This window comes from Propithecus coquereli, unplaced genomic scaffold, assembly GCF_000956105.1.
Source record: "Propithecus coquereli isolate 6110/MARCELLA unplaced genomic scaffold, Pcoq_1.0 Scaffold6, whole genome shotgun sequence".
Classification (NCBI taxonomy): Eukaryota; Metazoa; Chordata; class Mammalia; order Primates; family Indriidae; genus Propithecus; species Propithecus coquereli.
In genome coordinates, this window is record NW_012151951.1 from 11,349,173 (window position 1) to 11,372,241 (window position 23,069).

General features: G+C 36.6%; 1 protein-coding gene across 1 annotated transcript in view; it reads left to right on the plus strand.

The window, feature by feature from the left end:
- SIK2 (salt-inducible kinase 2) overlaps positions 1-23,069 on the plus strand; it is a 140,773-nt gene that overhangs the window by 94,768 nt on the left and 22,936 nt on the right. Inside the window, exons 6-8 of the mRNA XM_012659203.1 lie at positions 10,168-10,329; positions 22,279-22,403; positions 22,845-22,968. Coding sequence (XP_012514657.1) covers positions 10,168-10,329; positions 22,279-22,403; positions 22,845-22,968 — 411 coding nt within the window. The remainder of the gene's footprint in view (positions 1-10,167; positions 10,330-22,278; positions 22,404-22,844; positions 22,969-23,069) is intronic.

A 23,069-nucleotide genomic window follows, 5' to 3' on the forward strand; every position in this document is an offset into this window, starting at 1 on the left:
CCCCAAAACCCAACTGTTGTTCTGGAATCATATTAAGACAGTTGATGATGTTTCAGACAGTATCTCATCTTGTCTGTAAGCCAGCATTGCCTCATGATATACCTGCTATTATTTTCTTGAAGTGTTGATTAAGGTTTTTATTATTTAACCTTATTTTCTCGTATATATTGTAAATCTGTTTGCATTACGGGCTGGATCTTATTTCCTTGTGGCTCTCACATCAGCTGTCAGGACCATTCTCAGAGAGGTGCTTAAGTTTTTTCTTTTAATTTTTGTTGAATGAGGTTGTATAGCTCATTAGTGTGAAGTTCTCAGTTTCAGATTATTTTTAAGTGTTTTTAAAATGTAAGTTAGATCAGATCTCTCACCTATGTAAAACCCTTAATTGATTTCTTAATATTATAAGATATAGGCTCCCTCCTTAAGCCTATAAATCCTTGCTTAGTTTGACTTGCTCAGTTTCATCGTACACCTTCCTCTTGCCTTGCTCTTTGTGCTTTAGCCTCATTGGTCTCCTCTTGGTTTCATGAACGTGCTACATCTTTTCCTAGAATGCTTTTCTCCCCGGTAGTACCTTCTCACAGCAACCTCTCATGATCACCCTGTTGAAAGTAGCCTCACCGAGATACTTTCCAGTTGATCACCCTATTTCCCTGGCATTTATTGTACCTTGAAATTATAATTTTTATTTGTCTATTTATTTATTGTCTTTTTCTCCACTCAAATAGAAGTTTCATGAGGGCAAAGTGCCAAGCACAGTGACTGACACTCAAATATTTGTTGAAGAGATAGAGCTTACACTTTAACCTCTTAGAACTTTAGCTTTCTTCCTGAATTCATTCCATGAAGGAGAGAGCACCATGCTTTCAGATTGACCTGAAGAGAGTCGGTACAATTGAGGGCCCCGAGTAGTCCTGTGCTGCTATGCTCATCGCTCTCATTTGATTGATTTTATTCTGATTCCTAACTGGGGTGTTTTGAGTTTTTTTAAAGATATATACACATATATGGAAACTGGACCCGAAATTATGGTTTTGTACATGTTTATCTTTATAAGCCTTGATTTGCCCTATGAAATACTTTAAAATTGGAATTATAAGTTTTTTCCTAATATATATTGTGTTGTAACTACTAGACTCTTATTCGATACTGCATACAGCATGATATTCTCATATAACAGGATAAAGAATTGCTCCACTAGGATAGATGTGGAATAAAACCCCTTGTAAGGTTTTTTTGCCATCAAGTTAGAATTCATGTGCAGAACAATTTAGTGACTCTCCCATCAAGAACAACACTTGGGATTTATTACTGAGAAATCAGAGTAATCTAGAACCTAAATAACCTGCCCAAGGTGACAGAGCAGTGAAAAATAGAACCAGGATTCAAAATCAGGCTTATCTGACTCTAGAACTTATCTCTACTATATTTCGAAATCTCCCTAGATAGAAAGAAATTCAGATATGTATTTTACTTCTGTTTTATTAAAGGTATGAAAAAATTTTGAAGTCATCTGTTTGTTTGAAATCTGTTACTATCATCATATATTATAACCTATTGGCTTTGATATAGGGGTTATAAATAGTCTTAGAAAAGTTTGACTATATTTGCTTTTATTTGTTGCTGAAAACTTGAACATATAATCAAATCATGAAAGTTAATTGTAAATAACCTTTAGGACTTCATTCTGTGTAACTAAAACTGTTTCACTTCTCAGAAGACTATGGTTTGCTTCAGTGGTTCCATATAGCTTGAAGAACGGATTCAGAATCTGACAGATGCGAACAGTCTAATGTAGGGAAATTGCTGAAAGCACAATTAAATTGCCAGAGTATACCACAAGCAACAATTTCCGTAATTTTTGTTGAACACACAATATGAAATGATTATGTACTTACAAAACAAACAGAAAAGCAAAATGTTTTATAATCTGTAGTTTCATAATCACAAATATGTCTCAAGGTTATAAGTTTAATATTATAAATAATATTATAATCTAATATTTAAAATTAGGATAACATAGGTTATCCTAATTCAATACAGCTCGGATACCTAATCCATTTTCTTTTAGTGTTCACATGTCAGGTAGTACATATATAATGTGCTGTAACCTGTTGTTCAGGTTTTTATTTTATTTAATGGTCCTTCCTTTCTTAGTTATGTTCCCAGAGTGATTGGTAAGAACCAGCACAAGCTGAGCTGACAAAGACTGGGGTCCTGATCTACAATAAGAAGGGGTCTTTTTCACAGTAACATTTTTGTGCTGATTAGAAGAAAGAACCGTTAGAGAAAAAGATGAGTATGAATTTGGGCATGGGGATTGAAAATAATGGACCTTCAGAATATTTTGAAGAGAGCAAGTGAGACAGTTTTGATTACCTTATAGGAGCTGTAAAATGATAGTTAGATGGAGGTTCAGGGTTCATAGTCATATTCCTGAAAACACTGTTTCTCTTCAAATTTATTAATTAGAAATGTGAAGTCTTCACGGATTTGTGGGTTAGGAACCTCTGACCAGGATTTAATTATTTGAGTTTTTTTTTAAACAAAAGACTCTTTAAGCATAAAATATTAAATTGGCATCAGCCTTTTTACCTTATTCCCAAGTTACAAATTGATGAAATTACAAATTAAATCCTTTTAACATAACATTAAATATTTAATTGCATAAATTATTAATCTTTTGGACTATTTTTCAGCTGCATCTTTGAGGGAGGCTGATAATTTCTGAATGAAGAATATGAGGCTTAAAGGTGATTATGAAAAGATTCTGATATCCCTGAAGCTTGAGGGAACTCAGTTATCTGTGTTTCCCTGCGTCTCTGATAAGATGCTGGGAAAGCTGCCTCTTATCCCTGGGGGAAGAAAAGGGATTCCACTCAGTAGTGATGATGATGATGATGATGATAGCAGCTAACATGTATTTGCATTTATTATGTGTCAGGCACTATGCTATGAAATTTAGACTTAATATCTATAAAGGCAGAATGAAATATATAACTAAAATCTGTATAACTTGAAACTTATTGGGGGCTTCGGCTATACTTAATTTAAGGGTTAGTAGGAGATGACTCTTGAATTTTTGAGGTCGAGTGTCTGTAAGATGATAGTTATAGTGACTTAGAAAGTGGTAATGAAGTTTATAAAAAGAAAGATGAGCTCAGTCTTGATAACATTGCAGTAGCAGAAAGAAAAACTATACAGACATACAATTAAGTAACTGTTGAGAGGCCAGATGTGCTTGGCAAATCTGGAGATTATTTTTATAAAAATTCTAAATAATGAATGAAATCCGCCAGGGCAGAGTTTCTCAACCTGGTATTAAACCTAAGATTTTATAGCCCACCCCTGACCTCCCCTTGAAATTGCATATAAAATTTTTGTGTGCATTTGTATGATTAGATTTGAATCTAATCTTCATTAGATTCTGAATAAGATTTGTGAGCAGAAGGTCTCAGGCCAGAGTGTTAAGACTACTGGGGTGACCAAAGAGGCACCCCTGAGACAGGCACTAAATGAGAAGATTATGAAAAAGAACTAACATCTACTAAGAATAAAATAGATCAAAGGTTAGGCACATGAAGGTCATAGTTTAGATTAATTCCATGAAGGAAAGAATATAGAAAGACAAAGGCTTAGATGAGGCTTGGTAGGTAGTTTTATATAGTTAGAAGAAAAAGAACCAATTAATGAAAGAATTGGAGGAAAACAAGGTAAACACAGAATCTACAGGGAGAGATGTTTATTTTGGAGACCAGTTAAGTGTTAAATGTATAATTTAACACTTAAAGGTCATAACAAATGAGAACTGAGAAAAGGTAATTAATTGGCTTTAGCCTAGGGAGTGGCCAGTGACTTTAAAGCAATTCCAGTGGAGTGTGAAACATAAAAACCATATCACAAGGGGCTGATGGGTAAACAGTAGTTAGGGAAGGAAGGTAGCTTGAGTCAACCCCTGACAACATAACAACAACAGTAATAGTAATAATCAGCTAACATTTTTGAGCACTTATATGTGTCAGGTACTATGTATAGGTTTTTTCTTTTTTAATCGGATTTTTAAATTTAATCTTCACATAACCTTTCGAGGTGGTTTCTATTATTATCTCCATTTTGGGATTAGCAAATGAAGGATTTGGGGGGGTTATGTAATTTCCTCAAAATCACATAGTTAGTTAGCAGGTATGAAGATAAAAAAAATTTAAACCCAGGCAGCCTGTCTTCTAAGCCTTCATTCTTACCTTAGCACCCACTATTAATTATTAAAAATATTATATCTGCAGTACTGTAAAAGGAATGTGGAAGATTTCTGTGTTCTGCTATGAAATTTTTTTTTTTTTTTTTTTTTTTTAGACAGAGTCTCACTCTCTTGCCTGGGGCGAGTGCCATGGCGTCAGCTTAGCTCACAGCAACCTCAACTCCTGGGCTCAAGCAATCCTACTGTCTCAGCCTCCCGAGTAGCTGGGACCACAGGCACCCGCCACCATGCCCGGCTAATTTTTTCTACATATATTTTTAGCTGTCCAATTAATTTCTTTCCATTTTTTGGTAGAGACGGGGTCTCGCTCTTGCTCAGGCTGGTCTCAAACTCCTGAGCTCAGAAAGATCCGCCCGCCTCGGCCTCCCAGAGTGCTAGGATTACAGGCGTGAGCCACCGCGCCCGGCCTTGCTATGAAATTTTTAAAGAATGTTTTTGTGTAAGAAGTGGGGAGGATACAATTGTATACAGACATTTTCTCATATAAAATGAAACACAGAAAGGATAAATCAAAAACTAATTTTAAAAGTTACCTATAGGCAAAGGAAGGGAACAGGGATAGTAGACTTTTTTCACTATATTTTGTTATATTGTTTTAACTTTGGCATTATGTTAAATATCAGGTCTCTTACATAGTCAAGAAATGAAGGTAAATCAAAGAAGAGAGAGAAAAATAATTCCTAATTCATTTGAAAACAAACAAATGTACCAATCCTTATATCATGTTGGCAAGGTGCACCACACATAGATGGCTCTTTCAGGTTATTTTAAAACATAGTATTTAGACCCCCCTTGCAATTGCATATAAAATTTTATGTGGATAATGTAATTTCAAGATAAAAAGAAATTCAAAGAAATGTTAACTTTTATACTTCATCCAGATTATTGTTAGTAGTAATATTAGTATAACTATTTTGAAACTATTTTATGTATATTGTAGGATAAAACAAGCAATTTATGTTAATGTTAAAAACCAAGATATTTTTTCATTAATTTTTTTTTTCTTTTTAAAAGTGCTTATTTCCTAGCTCCGTCCCTGAAAGGGCTTAAAAGCAGTGCCGACCCGGTGGTAATAAGCACCTGAGCACCCAGATAGCATCCCCCCATGAAAATAACCGAGACTTCTTGGAGAAATGACTGATTCCAGGTTTGGGGCAGGAAATATTCAAGATAAACACAGGCCATTTTTATCATGCCACAAAAAGCAAAGCTATTGAATATTTTTGTAGTCGTGTTAAAATCAAAAAACAGTATAATGGGGTATCCACTGTCCAAAGATGGGAAATTCTGAGCATCAAAAAAAAAATAATGGGCTAGGCACGGTGGTTCACACCTGTAATCCCAGCACTTTGTGAGGCTGAGGCAGGAGAATCACTTGAAGCCAGGAATTTGAGACCAGCCTGGGCAACATAGTGAGATCCCATCTTTACAAAATTTAAAAAATTAGCCAGGCATGGTAGTGCTCACCTATAGTCCCAGCTACTTGAAAGACTGAGGCAGGAGGATCACTTGAGCCCAGGACTTCAGAATCATAGTGAACTGTGATCACACCACTGCTCTGTAGTCTGGACAACAAAGCAAGACTCTTTGTCTCTTGTATTTAAAAAATTTTTTTAATTTTAAAAATAAAACAAATTTTTAAAAAGAACAATGATTATATTTCATGGAAATATTGAATAGCATATAAAAATCTAGGCATTTATTATGATACTTAAAAGAATGATGAAAGAGAAAAAAAGAAAGCTGAAAAATAAAACAAATAAACATACAAATCAAAGAATTAAGCATTCATCTTTTTTATCCTGTTCAGTTTGTATTTCAGAATAACTAACCCTAGTTAACAAGAGAAAATTCTCTACAGAATTTTATCTAATAAATGTAGCAGGAATCAAAAAATTAGAAAAATCACAACTGTGCAACCCCTAATGAAATCATTGATTCATGCAACAACCACCAATGAATACTAAAACTGTTAGTGCTATGGTTCTCAAAGTGTGGCCTCTATTCCACCGTCTTAAACATCACATGGATACTTAAAAAAATACAAATTCTCGAGCCCTTTCCAACATCGACTGTATCAGAAACTCTGAGGGTAGGTCCCAGTGATCAATATGTTAACAAGCCCTCTGAGAGTTCTGGGGTACATTGGAGTCTGAGAACCATGACATTGGGAGAAAGATTGATGAAAATCTTTCACTGAAGGATCAGGCTCTCACCTGCAGAACTTGCGAGCCAATCTCAGCACTCCTAAAAGAAGAACCAGATGTTATATTCCTCCTTGTAGATGCACCTATGACATATTCTTGCCACCCCCAAAGAAATTAAACCTGAATCTATTCAGTCCATTATATTTGGATTCCAATTTACAAGAAATGTAGGAGCTTGAAGAATAAGTTAAACAATATCATGAGGAAGCAAAAGCCAAATTCAGAATGTAGGATGACCAGCCCAGTTTCTTCAAGTCAGTGGCACGGTAAAAAGGTACAGGGGGAGAATAGGGGAACTGTTCCAGAATAAAAGAACTCCAAAGAAAAGCAAATGCAAAATGTTCAAATTGTTTGGATTCTGATTCAAATAAGCCTATTAGGGAATTTTGAACTCAGACTAGGTATTAGATGATATTAAGGAATTATTAATTATGTTACCTGTGATAATGGTATTGCAATGTGTAAAAAAGTATCATTTTTAAATAGATATATACAAAAGTATTTAGGACAAAACAAAATGATGTCAAAATTTGCTTTGTGTTACTACAGCAGAAAAAAAAGGAATGAAAGAAAAAAGGGTAAATGAAACAAGTATGGCAAGATGTTGAAAACTCTTGCATCTTGGGGATTCATTATACTATTTTCTGTACTTTCATGTATATTTAAAATTTTCATAATAAAATGTTAGAAAATTAAAAAGATATCTGCAAAATGATGTATTTATTAGGACATATTTATTCCTGTGCTAACCTCTGTTGCAGTGTATTGTAATTGCCTGTCTGTTTGCCTATACCAGTATTTCTCAAACTTACCGGTATTGAGCTTAAATTGTCCAGTCTGTTGCATACCATGATTTTTGTAAACTACAATAGAAATCAATTACCAGAAAAGCAAGGTGGTGGGAGAGTGACATACAAAATATAACCTTAAACCTTAAAAGGTTTTGTTATTAAACTCAACAAACATAAAATCACATTTCACTTCACAATCAGAACAAATGTAAACATAGGAAAAAAGAAATTTTAAAAAATGGTATCCATTCATCAAAAATACACACGTAAGCAATTAATACAGAGAATTGCCATTACACTCATAAGTTTGTTCTGTAATCGTAATTAAAGAGGTTTTTAATGTGAAACATGAGTATGCTTTTTGTGTGTTATCTTCAGGACCTTGTGCATTAAATTGAGTTTGGACTGATAACAGTGCTCCTCAGAGGGGATGATGTGAAACCTAAACTGATTTTATTTGCAGCCACAGGTTTCTGGCTCAGTTACTTGTGTTACTGATTTCTCAGCAGATGTTAAGTTTTCAGGGATGCTTACATGGCAGAAATCATAAAGAATGAGGAAGGTAATAGATACACGGGAATACTTGCTGAGATTTTCACTTAAATAGTGAAAGTATCACCTCTCTGTATGGTTTGTCTCTTAATCTCTGGAATTTGGATATTGTCATTTTCCTCACACTGTGTGTTACGTATTTACTGACATGTGATGACTGTGGCTTTACATGGTAATTTTAGGTCCAGATATACCATGCCTTTGTTTTTCAGACAATACCTTTCCTGATGCCAAGTTTCAAAGTTTTTTCTCCCCCTTGCCTGTGGTAGTGCCAATTTTGGACTGATAGCTTTAAAAAACAATAACAGGCCAGTGCCGTGGCTCACACCTATAATCCTAGCACTCTGGGAGGCTGAGGCGGGAGGATTGCTCAGGAGTTCTAGGTTGCAGTGAGCTGTGATCGTGGCACTGCTCTCCAGCCTGGATGACAGTGTGAGCCTGTCTCTGGGTGGGGGGGCGAGGGGGGAAGGAGACACATTGTCCACTTGCCAGTTCTTAAACATAATCTTTCTGATGGCAGTTTGGACATTTTGATCAAAACTTCTACATATGCTTGAGTGATCTTTTCCTCTCCTTCAGAGTTATGGACAGCTGATTATGCAGGCTCTGTAAAGGCAAGGGGAATATGTGATAAAGGGGAAGATGTCTCAGTTTCTGATACTAGCCCATGTAGAAGAATAGACAAAATGTCTACTTACATTTAAAGCCTGTAATATGTAGAGTATGGCATACTACTCCATATTTTTATAATACTGTTGATGGAAGAGTTTATGACACCATCCATGATAGGACCTTAATCAGCTAAGTATGAAGTATTGTACCTATGATGTTTTGGGCATAGTGCTAAGCATTGTGGGGAGCACAGATGAGAATTATAGTCCTTGTCCTCAGGAAGCTTAAATGAAGATATCTTTAAGTTTTCAAAACACAGCATGTTAGAGTTTGTGCTGTGTGCATGCACACACATATGTATTTATGATATGCATGCAGATAATTACATACAGTATAAAAGCAAGGGCAAGATGTGATGAAAACTTACCGTCTCAGTTTCCAATACTAGCACATGTCAGTGTATGATAAGTGACAAAGAGTTCAGAGAAAAGAGGTTATTTCTACTTGAAGCAATGAGGGACTATTTAAGGAGAAGGTGGCATTTCAGTAGGGTTTTAAAAGCACGGTTAGGATTTTAGCAGGAGTCTAGTAAAGATGCTTGATAATAAAAACTTCGGTCAAAGGTTCTAGTCCCAGATCAACTATTCACTCACCAATTGTATGAATTCAGCCAGATTACTTAATCCTTGTGATCTTCAGCTTTCCGATCTATAAAATGGGAATTGAGTAATAGTTCTCATAGAGCATTTCAGGAAGATTAAATGAGATACTACAATATGAACATGCTTTGTGTTGTGCAAATCTTAGTAAATTTTATAGTAAATATTGAGAAGGGCATGGGCCATAGGCATGGAATTTAAAAGCCAGCAAATTAGTAAGCACTAGAGCAGAAAATTTGTGAAGATGACTGTGACTATTGATTCACCAGACAGTTCCTTAGTTAGGAAAATTATCTTAAATAAAAAAGTCTTTCAAGGTTTGTGGTGATCCCTCTCTCCCTCAAAAGATAATTTCAGAGGCCTTTTAGATCTTCAGATGAAACTTGAATGAGTTGTAATGTTTAGTCTTATTGAATTCATGTACACAGTATATGTAGAATTCATATTCAGGTAAACTGCTTTAATGAAGATTATAACATTGTACAAGATAACGTACCTTGCAAAATATATTTGTCTTTAGTTCAGAGAAAATGACTGTCATGACAGTGTTTACTTTAGAGAACAAATCAGCATGTTCTTGGGTGGATCAAAATTGTTCCTTTCAACAGAACGGGATGTGAATTATTTAAGCTACTTCCAGGTACCACCACATCTTGTGTTAAAAGTGTTTTGTATAATAAGTGCATGAAAACAGTATTTCAGAAAAGATATCCTTTGTCTGATGAGATCTCAGAGAATTCACTCATGTTCTCTGTTTTATATGTTTTATTTTTAAAGTGTGATTAGGAGAAATACTCAATATATTTTTCATCAAAAAGACAGGGAGTGCTTAGGCATAAAATGATCATTTTGAGTTATACTTTGAATATTGTGCGGCTTGCTGTTGTCTGGTCTTGGGCTCTCACCATTTATTTGGACTCTAGTGAAATATGATTGGAATTACTTCTCCAAAGGCAAGAACATATTATTTGAACACTAATCCTTATTCATTAAAAAAAAAATTTTTTTTGGAGGAAAAAATTCCTGAATACTAATAGTGGAGTTATTTTATTTTGGTGACTAATTCTAAATTCTCTCTTCTTTTATAGACTATCTTGCTAATCATGGCCGGTTAAATGAGTCCGAAGCCAGGCGAAAATTCTGGCAAATTCTGTCTGCTGTTGATTATTGTCATGGTCGGAAGATTGTGCACCGTGACCTTAAGGCTGAAAATCTCCTGCTGGATAACAACATGAATATCAAAATAGCAGGTAACGGGGACACAGCTGGCTCTAACATGATGAGACATGAGCCATTGCTCTCGGTCTGCAGAAACAGGCCTGCAGGTGCAGATTCAGGAGCGTTTCTACCTGATAATGTCAGGCTTTCTCAAAGTGTATTTTACATGTTTCCTTAGTTCTGTGTGTAATTAAAAGTAAGGGAAGTAAATTCATTATTAATATACACTGGCAGAGCTACACCTGAGGTCTGATTCGTGTCCAGCTCCCTCAGGAGGGGCTCTGCTGGACGAGGTACATTTGCCTGCATGTGGATGTGTTTGGAGGGAGGACAGGCTGGAGGAGCAGTGTGGGCTGCGGGTGCTCTTGCCTGCTCTCCTAATTATGGCTGCTGGCTACAGTCAGAGAAAAGAACGAAGTGATGGAAGTAGAATGAGAAATATTTAGGACATAAAAGCACCTTGCCTTACTCTGATACGATAGGGTTTCAGATGATAACATGGAAACTAAAGGCAGAGATTATTTTGCTTGTTTTCCTCCTACCTGTTCACAATTATAAAAATGCTTATACTTTATATTCTGAGTTTCTTAATTCACATAGTCAAAACTCTCATTCCCTTAATAAATATTTATGAGTCAGGTACTGTGCATGCTAAATATATGTGGAAATCATTTCACAACATATATGTATGTCAAAATATCATATTATACACATCGAATATATACAGGGGTTTTTTTGCCAATTATGCTTTAATAAAACTGAAAAAAAAATATGGTGCAATAGCTGCCATAAAAAATGTATGTACAGACTGTGGTAGGAACATAGGTTGGGGGACATCAGTCTTCCCAAGGAGTCAGGAAAGCTTTGCAGAGAAGGAATTATTTGAACTTAGGCTGAAGAGATGAGTTAGAAACTTGCCAGGAAGATAAACAGAAGTAGGATGTCGCAGGCAGGTAGACAGAGATTGGAAGAGCAGGAAGTGTAGCTCAATATTGGTTAAATAAAAATCTGTAGGTATGGAGGATTGACACAGGAGGAGCAGGGAGGTAAAGACCAGAATATGAAGAGTCTTGAATGCCATGTAAAAGATTTTAGAGTTTATTCTGTAGGTAATGGGGAGTCTAGCCTATTGAAAATTTTATGGCACGGATGGGCATAAAGTGGGAGTGGGATAACGTGGTTAGATTTGCACATTGGAAGTATGTCTCTGGCAGCAGAGTTAAGATAGATGGGAGATGTGGGTGAGATTGAAGATTAATAAGGAATCTAATGCAGTAGGCTAATTAAGAAAACGCGGGTCTGAACTAGAGCAGCAGCAGTAGAGGTTGAAGGTGTGGGAGGGAAGGAGATTTATTTTAGTTAGGGTTTTAAAGAAGATTAAAGGGCACAGGTTAAAAGCTTAGTAGAGTTACAAGTGGTGCTGTTTTGTTCTAGGATTGTTAAAGGGGAGCAGGGAGACTTCCACATGGGAAGAGCTGACCAAGAAATTGTTGGTTGACTGGCTAGGTTGGGTACTCAAAGTTAAAAGCCTCTGATTTGTGCATTAAACTGATTTATTTCTGTGCCATTTCCTGTTAGTTTTTGTCTGGGGCATTTTGGAGAAGCTAAGTAATTATTACTCATTTTGTTTTAAATGTCGGTGTTATATATGTTACAGGATGTGTAATGGATTTTCCATTCTGTAGTCTGTGACTTTCTTCCTAATGGGATTGCCTGAGTAAGACAAAGTTTTCTAAGTTAATTTATTATATATATATATATATATATATATATATGGCATTGATTTGTTATTTTTGTGTGAAAATGTGATACACAGAATTAGAATGCTTTCATAGTTTTTTAAATATATATTCACTTCTTCCGTTTATGTTTTTTTCCCCTTTATCTTCTTCTTTTGGCCCATTTTGTCTCTTTCATTTCTCTCCTTTTTGCCAACCTTCTATAATGCACTTCACTGGAATTTTTTGTCTATTCTTCCTTAAAAGCATCAGCTGCCCTAGAAGTGTTTTTTGTTGGTTTTTTTTTTTTTCCCAGAGAAAGTCCTTGTCTTCTTTTACAAAGTCCTTAGCTCTGTAGAAAGAAGGGGGAAACCCCTGCTTCACTTTTATAGTCCCCTATTACCAAAACAAAAAATTCACAAAAACAATAGGTCAAAGGAGTTCCGGGAGTTTTCTTACCCAGAGAAAAATTAGAGATATGACTCATAACGCTATAGGAATTACAAAGTGCTGTCACTTAACATCTCAAAAGAAAATGTCAAAGTGAGACACCAAAGAAACTTGCAAACAGAAAACACAATATTGCTTTAAGGTTATAACCAAGTTTTGCCTGGCTGTGGTGTGTCTACTGTAATTCTGTCCTAAAATATGGGTGGGTCACATCAGTATTTCTAATGTCATTATGTGATAGCTAGGTTTTTGTTTTGTTTGTTTTTACTGTTTTTATTTTTATTTTTGAATATCTAAACTGCAAGTCCTTCTAATTATATAGAAGATGGGTAAAATGTCAGATTCCTAAAGTTGTTTTCTCTGGTTAAGAGATAGTATGACAACTAACCTCATTTTAGTTGTGCCCTCACTATTTCAGGTACTCTGCTAGGTATTTATATCATTTCATCTTCACAGCAACCTTGGGAGCTGCATAGCTTTCGCCAGTTTTTAGATAAGAAAGCTGAAAAGCAAAGAGATTGAATAACTTGCTAAGGTGACTCAGATAATAAGTAGCAGAGCTGGAATTCAAACCTAGGTCTCGCTGACCACAATGTCTGTGCTTCTTTCACTACACCATGTTGTAATTTCCAAGTATCATGTGTCAGTTCCTCCTCAAGGGGTGCTCACTAACTGAACTGTGGGTTCCATCATTCTATATTTATACATTTAGTGCCCCTGCTTCCATTGCTCACAAATGGAGACACACACTTGCACACACAGTATAGCTAAGCACTCAAATATTTTCTTGCCCACACTTTATCTTCTGTTATCCTCACTACCCTCAACCCCAAATTTTAGTGTTTATTAAGCATCTATCTACTCTGCTCCTGAGCTAAGTCCTGGAGATTCACATATTTCAAGACAAAAACAACAGCAACAAGAAAAGCTTAACTCTGTTCTCACCTCAAGGAGTTAATCAAGTAAAGAACCAGACCTTTAGTAAATATAACACAAAAAGATCATTGTTTTCAAGGCCATGAGGCTAGGAGAAAGACTAACTCTGCCTGGAAAAATCAGGGAAATTATTAGCTAAAATTTGTTTAAAAAGAAGGGATTTATGGTGGGATGGGGGTGGAGGGGCAAGATAGAGAGAGGGAGAGGTAGGGGTGGGGGTCGTGGTGGCTTCTTCAAGCAAATGAATCAGTATGTGCAAAGGCAGAGAGGCCAGAGAGAACTTGGAATGTTGGGATACGGGTCTCAGCCAGTGGCATGTAAATGCCAGTGAGGAATGATAGGAAAAGAACCTAGACAGGTAGGCGGGGGCCAGGTCATGAAGGATTCCACATGCCATGTGAAGTTTAGGTGTGTTCCAATGTCTTTAAAGAATTTCTCCAGGATATTTCTTTTTATTCATAGATTTCATAACTCTTTGATGGCTCTGCTTTCTTTTAAGAACATCTTCTGATCTCTTTGAGAATTCTTGGATTTTAAAGAAATCAAATATATGGGAAAGATGAGGCTCCATGAAAAGAAATTGCAAGAACTCAGAATATAAAATTGTCCCCTTAAATTATATATTTTTTTCTTTTTCTTTTATTTATGAAGATCTTTAATTGCTAAATAACATGAATAAATGAACTGTTTTAGCCATCTTATATGTTGAAATTGAAAAGAAGCACAAACCAAAACTAGGTTTAAATATTAAATATTTTAATATTTGTGTTATAAGACAGGAAGTGGAGTATAAGTATCAGACATGGTTCATTTTTAATAAATACAGAAACATGGCTTTGAGATCAGCTTCTAGTTTATGTTCGCCCAGTGGATCAAAACTTCAGACACCTAATGAGCCATAGATTCACCCACACCTGTGTGTGCTCATTGCCTCAATCATGAGACCTCCCACCTTTGTAAAATGTGAGTGCTGGGACATTTGCAGTAAGAAGCTGAATGCAAAACAATATTGGTTTTCAGTAATTTTAGTAATTACAGTACTATTTCTCCTAGCTATTTTGTCTCAGGTTATTCAGGCATTAAGTTGAGAATAAATAGATGAATAACATTTAGTTTTATTCTCCAACTTTCCCAGTCTGAAATGTTTGTAATAAATACTTGGATAAGGATTGAAATGTATGAACTACTTGGAGGAAGTTTTCAGAAAATAATCCCAATTCAAACAGGGAGAGTGCTGAGTTTGGTAACAGTGCTGGTGCAATTTCTGGCTACACCACTTAGAAGCTGTGACCTTGAGCTGATGATTTAACCTCTGTAGGTCCAGGTTGCCGTATCTATCGAACAGAGATTAGTCTGTTTTTGAGGAAGAGATTGTAGGGATTATTGATAATGCTAGAGACAGGGTGGCAATACAGGTAAGTGTTATAGGGTAATAGGTAAGAGTATGGATTGTAAAGCCAGGAAACCTGGGTTTGAATCCTGGCTCTGACATTTACTAGCTTTGTGTCCTTGGACACATTTCCTAACCTCTCTGTTCTTAGTTTCCTTATGTGTAAAGAAGAATGATAGAAGTTTGTATCTCATGATGGTTATTACTTAAGTTAATATTTGCAGAATACTTAGAACATATAGTACTATTTAAGTGTTTGTTAAATAAATTGTTAATTAAAGCTCCTGGCACCATGTAAACACTCAATAAAAGGTAGCTATTATTTATACCCAATGTATAATCGATTGCATGTGAAAGTAAAGCCTTACTAATACAAATCTTAAAGAGGCAGGGAAAATTTATCACATGTTCTAAATTGTCTCTGCTTGATACAAATTAATTTTTTTCTGAGAGAGACTTTAAATGTAATTAGTATTGTGTAATTAGTCCGATTAATCTGACCTGTGCATCACAAGTCACTTGTCTTTAGCCCAAAAGGAATGCTTCCTTTCTAATTTGATACAGTGGCCAATCATCTGTCATCATTGCTTCTGACAACCTTCCTACTTACCAGAAGACCTTGAAACAAGGTTTCTGGATGTGTGATTCCTGTTTTGTGCCCTAGAACTAAAAAAGGGTGGGAGAGGCAAAGATAGGGTTTATTGGAAAAATGCTTATTGAAAGCCTTCCATTTGTTACCCTCCTGCCACTAGCATTATGTAAAATGTAAAAAGAGCTTTACATCAGCAAGTACAATGAAAACTGTGTCCGTATGCTTCAGCCCTACTTAGCACCACCAGCATAGTAAGCCTGGAATATGGAAGATAGCTCAAAGGGCTTGGTTTGGTTTTGCTTTTCCCCTCTTCAGCTCCCTTTCTCCCTTCTGCTCATCGCCTTTCCTCCTCCCCCACTTACTTCGTTTAGACTAAGGAAGATCATTTATTTGCTTAGCTCATTGAACTTTCTGATTGGACAAATAGATGTCTCACACTGGTCAGCAGGATCACATTTCATCTCATCTGTGATGGTTGTTCCCTTGCCTTCCTGTCAGGTAGGGAGAATGACTGATGTTTGGAAATGAACTGTGTAACTGGCCTTTTCTTGCTGGTGGGTGACAAAGTACGCATTGATGTCAGCGTCGAATGATCCGTATTCAGTTTGTGCAATGGGTCAGCTTCATCTCTGTCACTCTTCTACCTTTCATTTGTCAGCTTTCATTTCCTCATAACTGTCTTATTCACTCCTATTATAATAATTACAAAGGATGTGTAACTCTTCATTGAGGCTGGATAGCTGAATTCTACTGGTAATTTTAGAAATGAGGATAAATTTAACCCTAAAGCCATCTGCTGCTCTGTAGGAGGATTTTTTAAATTATAAATTAGACATTATAACACACTGCTGGAGATTAAAAATTGCTTTGGTTGTGTTGATTCCTAGAAATCATTTATTTTTTCTTTGCTCAAAAACTGGTTTTCTCTTTTCTTCCCCCCACCAACAAGGTATGAGAATGTTCTTTTAATATTCCCAACAGTGTAAGGATTTCATTCTTGGAATAATTTCCAGTTATATAAAGTTATAGCTATTTAACTTGCATTTCCCTGACCTTTGGAAAATATTGCTGTTTCTTCTTATGTTTCTGGATCCTTTTAATGTCTCTGTTATCTATGAAGACTGGTTTTCAGTGTTTTGTTTCCTTTTTTCCTTTTTGAAAAAAATGACTTAGTTTACCTAATGATTTCTCCTATTTAGTCTTTATGTCATTTAAATAAAAATCCTGGAAGTATATAGTAATTATAATCATTTTGCAACAGTAAACACTGACAAGCCATTTAACATCTTTTGTACCTTTTTCACAGCCTCTACTTTATTTTGTTTTCTGGCTACCCAGAGTGGTCTAGGGACCAGCAGGATGAGCATCACTTCAGAGCTTGTTAGAAACTCAAAATCTCAGGCCCAAGCCTAAGAAATCTCAAAACCATTATTAGAGTAAAACCTTGGAGTATGTGCCTTAGTGTTGTGGGGATAGAAGCATGTATCATCTTCACATGAAAAGAACAAGATGGGTCTATTTAGCACATTATGCATTCTTAAAATGAATATAGATTCCTAAAATAAATACAGGTATATATTTCTGACATTTACTCTAAACATCCTAATTATTCCCATCCACTTATTAAGGATGCTGTTAACATAGTTTCTAATACTATAGAGAAGAGAAAGCCTTCACCAACTTCTGCTGGCACAGGGATAAATTAGAAAATCTCTCATCTCTGTTTTTTCCTGGGTTTTGACAGCTTTGCTTCCTGTAAATCCAATTTTAAGTTGGATTAAATTTCTGATTGGTGATGTCCTTGGAACATCTGTGATTATTGATTATAGTGAAGAAAAAAAAAGGACACCTGGCTCTGAGTTCAACAGCCCTGCATTTCAGTGCTGGCAAAGTCACTTGCGGCTGTAGCTGCTTCAAGTCCGTGAGCACATCCAGGGCCTGGGCTTGGTTTCTAAATACCATTCTTCAGTAAAAGGAACCAGGGCTCCTTGGAGAAGCGGTTGATTCAAGGCTGGGGCAGGGAAAATACAAGATAAGCCTGGAACATCTGGTGCCAAAAGATAAGGAAATGCTTACAATAAAATAAAATATTAAAAAGATGGGGTATGTTGAAAGGACACAGGAGCCAGTATGAATTATCTTCTAATGGCCAAAGCTGAAACCATTTGAGCATCAAAATAAGTAACAGTAGCATTGAATTACAACCTTAAGAATAAAATAAATATTCATTAATATATATTATAGCACTATAATAAATAAATAAATAAATAAAGGGGGAGAAGGTACAGCTCTTCCTTAGAGAGGAATTATAATTAATGATGTGATGGATTTGTTAATTAGCAAGATTTAGTCATTCTACAATGTAAACATATTTATCACATTGTACCCCATAAATATTTAATATATTAACATATACAATTATTATTTGTCAATTAAAAATAAAATTAAAATAAATGTAGAAGGAATGGGGCAAATGAAAACTCACCATTGGAGCACCACAGTGGTTGCTGCAATCATCTACCAGCAAATGCTAAAGCTAGTGGGTGAACGCTCAAGAGAAAACAAAATACGTATAGTCTCAATGAATCTTCTCTGAAATATTTATTAATTGCAGAAGGAAAGATAGTGACTTTACAATGATGAAACCCAGCAGACACCATCGTAATCAAGTGATTATGGTAAACCTCACATAGTAATTATCCATAACAGCATACACCCCCTTATGTGATGGACTGAGATGAGCACGTCACCTCTGTGATGCTCTCCCCAAAAAGCCATAGCCTTAATCTAATCAGGAGGCAACATCAAACAGACCCAAGTTGAGGGACAGTCTACAAAATATTTCGTATTCTTCAAGGTCAGGTAAGACTGAAGAACTGTCACAAATCGGAGAGGACTAAGGAGGCACGACACTAAATGCAATATGGAATTCTGTGAAAAGGGACCATAGTGAAAAAACTGGTGAAATCTTAAGAAAGTCCATAGTTTAGTTAGTGGTATTGAGTCAATGTTTTGATAATTGAATCTTAGTTTTGATAATTGCACTATAGTTATGTAAAATGTTAACATTAGGGGAAGCTGGGTGAAAGGTATTTATTGTTGCAACTCTTCTGTAAATCTAAAAGTATTTCAAAATTGAAAGCTAAAAAAAAAAAAAACAGTGAATCCAACATTGTATGACATAAGTTTTATGACAGAAAAACAGCAAGCAAAATATCTGAGGAACATAGCAGCCAGAGTTCTAGGTATTAACTTGCAGATCGGAGAATTAGCAAAAATATTAAACTAGAAAGATGTTTGCTTTCCAGCAAGGCCAGGCTGGATGTGAGTCTAGCAGAGCGGGGAGTGCCCAAGGGATTGTTTTCATAACGCTTTCCAGAAGTCAGGTGATAATGTGGGGTCTTTTATTATTCTGTGTTGTTGTGAGACTCTGTTCTGTGTTTGCACAGTAGTTGTTGACACATGCATTGCATTCAGATGTTAAATGAAGGAATGAGTGAATTTGGTTAGTATGATGAAACATGAATATAGTCCATTTTATCTGAATAAAGGACAAGGGGAAACAAATCCAGCATCTTCTTATTTCATCCCTCTTGCTCACCCCTCATTTCACTATATGCATTTAGGTAGAAAGCTACAGACCGTGAATGAAGCCAATTACCCAGATTCCTCTGAAGAAATGTGAAAAGCCCTTTATTTTTAAGTGCCTTCCATTGCCACTTCTTAAACCTGGCAATTATTAACTTGTTCAAGAGTAGCTACTTACCCCTGTGCCAGGGAAGGACATAAAGGTGGTGGTTAACAGTGAAGGCTTTATCATCAAATTTGGTTTCTATTTCAGTTTTGCAACTAACTAGCTGTATAACCTCTGGCAAGGTACTTAACTTTCTATGCTCACTTTTTCCTAAAATAAGGATACCTCATAGGGTTATTAAGAAGAAAACATCTTCAGAGAGCTTAGATCAGCTCCTGGCACATAGTGAAGTACTTTTATAAGAGATAAGAATGACATATTCATTTAGCAAAATCTTTATCAATCAGCTATTGTCTGCAGACAGCGTATTAAGGGCTAGAAGAACAGACTGTCACTCCCGCATTCTCTACTCTCAAGGAGTATAGTCTGATGAGGAAGACAAATAAGTAAAATAATAATAGCAACAATAGCTTCCATTTATTGAGCACCTACTATGTTTTGGTATCATTATCTATATTGTCAACTTATATCAGTACTCACAACAACTTTATAAAGTATAGATGTTGTCCCCATTTTGCAAATGAGGAAACCAAGGCTCCAAGAAGTTAAATAATTTGATCAAGATTGCATAGCTAAGTAGAAAACCCAGGATTTGATCCCAGATCTGCCTGACTCCAAAGTCTTCCTTAACCTATTCATCAGATGATTACAAATATAATGTTTGAAATGCTTTGACAAGGTTACAGAAGACCTCTGCATATGTGACATTGTAATAGCTTAGTGAGCCTGATTGTCTTTTGGTGTTTCTTTTAATGTTTCTGGACCCAAGTTCCTAAATTCCTCAGTTACCTACAGAAAATAGAAGTAAACAGGTGCTTAGCACACCCTTCTTGTAAGTGAACAAGAAGCTTTCTTTGTGCTAGATTTGTAAAGCTGAGGCTGAAACTGGGCTACCTCAGGGCTGGTGAAGCTCTCCCGGCTCTTGCTTTCTTGCCTGTGAAGTGACCAATGAGAACCTAAGGCGACAAAGAAGCCAGGCCACCTTCCTGGCAAGCCTCTGTCCCAGTCTTTCCTCTGAGTTCATTTCACCAGGGTATGGGAAAGTTTGGAGTGAGTGGCTCTATAAGGGCTCTTTGAGACATTAAAACATAACAGTGCTATTTGCAGAGTATCCTCAACTTATGTGTACTAAAACTCATCCTGTGATTATGGGGGGTTTTTTTAGTATGGTTTAAAGTGCGGCTGTTATTGTACCTATTTTAAGATCTCAAAACACACAGCGAAATTAAAATTTTCCTCTTTAAACTTGATTTGATCATCTCATCCTTGACTCACCTGAGAGTATGGCTTTTGTAGAAAATTGGAAACGTATATCTATATGTATCCAAATGGGGATGTGATGTGATAGGAGAGGTTAGTCGCAGAGGCGGAATTGAGAGGCTGAGGCCTTTCTGATGGGCACTTAGAAAGTGGACTATGGGACTGGAGAGAACGTCTCACTGGCACCACTTTGCCTCATACCCCGGATGCCGACCACAGTGTTGCTCACCAGGGTCAGACTGTGTCTGGGGCCCTTTCCCCGGATGCACCCTCTTTTCTCTCCTGAACCCTTGGGCTCCCTCTACACTTTTTCTGCCCCTCCTATCCATTTCTTGGGACCTTTTTCTCTGAAAGGCAATAGTAGGTAATAATGGTTTCACAGAAAGAGAAGAGAGCTGATATTTCACATCTGCTATGCTCTAGGCATTTTACGTGGTTAATCTCATTCCTCATGGCATCCTATCTGGGTAGGTGGATTATCCCTACATTTATAGATATGGAAACCAAGGTTCAGGGAAGTTAAATAACTTCCCTAGAGGACTTAAAGCTAGAAAGCGGCAAAACTGGGAATCAGCTCTGGTTCTCCTAACTTCATAGCCTGCACTCCATCCGTGAAGCTGTGGCGAGGGGGATTGTTGCTGTTACTGCCATTATTGCTTCCTGCCACCAGTTCTTACTCAGCGAGCTAAGAGAACGCTTTGCCTGAGGTACCAACTTATGCGTAATCTCAAGGTGTGAATAGAGTATGTGAGTTTATGTTAACACATTGGACCCTCACAACAACCTGCTGACTAGGTATATTTATTATTTCAGCTTTACAGATGGGGACACTAAGACTCCAAAGTCACAAAGCCAGTCAGTCTGGCAATGCAGACTCCTCCAGTCTCCCTTGGGGCATCTCTTAAAGCTCACTGTGCGCACAGTGCTGTGCGCCAGCTGGGTGTAGAGCCAGTTCCTGTCACTGAGGCATGTTCTTCAGTCAGGAGTATGTAACAACAACACAAGACAGTATGAGTATAGCTTATAAAATCGTAGGAATTTGTTTCTTCAGTAAGAACATGGGACTGTGTAAAGACATAACAAAAGGGTGTAAGTTTGCATTTATACCAAAGCTTACTGAATTTTTTTCGTGGATACTGAAGGCATCTGAGTATAGCATTTCCAGAGTACATTCTGTGCATCAGAGCTATAGATTGAATATGATTAAGATTATAAGGGGAAGGCCATTAACTGTTTTCAAGTATAATGCTACTATATTCCATAAATGAGTAAATAAGTCACGGTGATAGGTGGCCTGTGGCTGGGCCATGCAGCCATCATATGTTAATGAGCTGTTCAGATGAGCATCTGCCTAAAAGAGGATGTATGGACCAACTCAGAGTTTTTACTTAGGAAATGCTATATTTGGTTGTCTTGCCACCCTGGGGTAGTGGCTATAAGAGCAGCCAGTCACTTGGTTGTGTTTGTGTGAATATCTTAGAGTTAGTTTTACTCATTTGTCACTTTCCATATAGACCATATAAGATAAAGAGCTCTTTATCAATCAATTATTGGGTAATTGAAATTCTAAGATTATGAAATTCAAGTTGGTTATCCATACCAATGGATTTTCTTTCAGCCTTAAAAGTACATGATTTAAAGTGTTTTTCCAATCTCTCACTCTCTTTGAGAAGGAAACTTGATTCACTTATGCATCCATTCAGCAGTATTTATTGAATACTTACTATTTGCTAGTCATTACACTGAGTGCTAGGGAACCCAGCCCTCGCAGAGTGAATAGCAGTAATTCTGTTAATATAGCACATTGTAAGATTCATTACAGAGAAATGTAGTATAGTTTGAGAGCATAGATGAAAGTAACATTTATTTCCATCCCAATAGATTTCGGTTTTGGAAATTTCTTTAAAAGTGGTGAACTACTGGCAACGTGGTGTGGCAGCCCCCCATATGCAGCCCCAGAAGTCTTCGAAGGGCAGCAGTATGAAGGACCACAGCTGGATATTTGGGTATTGCATTGCTTTGCTGTGTTGTTAAATGCACCGATAATGATAGTACTTGGTACTTTGGCCCATCTGAGAACCTCCCGGTCCTTAGCACATAAGCAGTATTTCCTATTTGCCCCATCTGCTAGACTAGAATTAGTCAGAGAATCTTGAAATGGATCCCTAGGAAAGAATTTGTAGGGACAGGTATTATCATCCTAATAATAGCAATAATTTAAAGTTTAGTAATCAAAGTGATCAGATTCAGATCTTTTGGTATCTACTATAAGACTTTTTACAATAGTCAGGGTTTCAGATTTTTTTTCAAATTCTGAGAAAATAATAAATTCAGACAGGAATTTTTCAGTCCTTATGATTTTAAGAGCCCTGGGGATGTTTAGGAAAAGAGTGTTTGAAGTTCTCATTAGAAAAGTAACTACGTGACTGCATCATTTTCTTCCCTAGAGTATGGGAGTTGTTCTTTACGTCCTTGTCTGTGGAGCTCTGCCTTTTGATGGACCAACTCTTCCGATTTTGAGGCAGAGGGTTTTGGAAGGAAGATTCCGGATCCCATATTTCATGTCGGAAGGTAACAAAGTGTTCATCTTACTAAAGGTGCTTTATAGTATTTGTGCTCCAAATCAAATGCCCAGGCAAAAGCTTCTCTTTTTCTGAGAGTTTGGGTGCCAA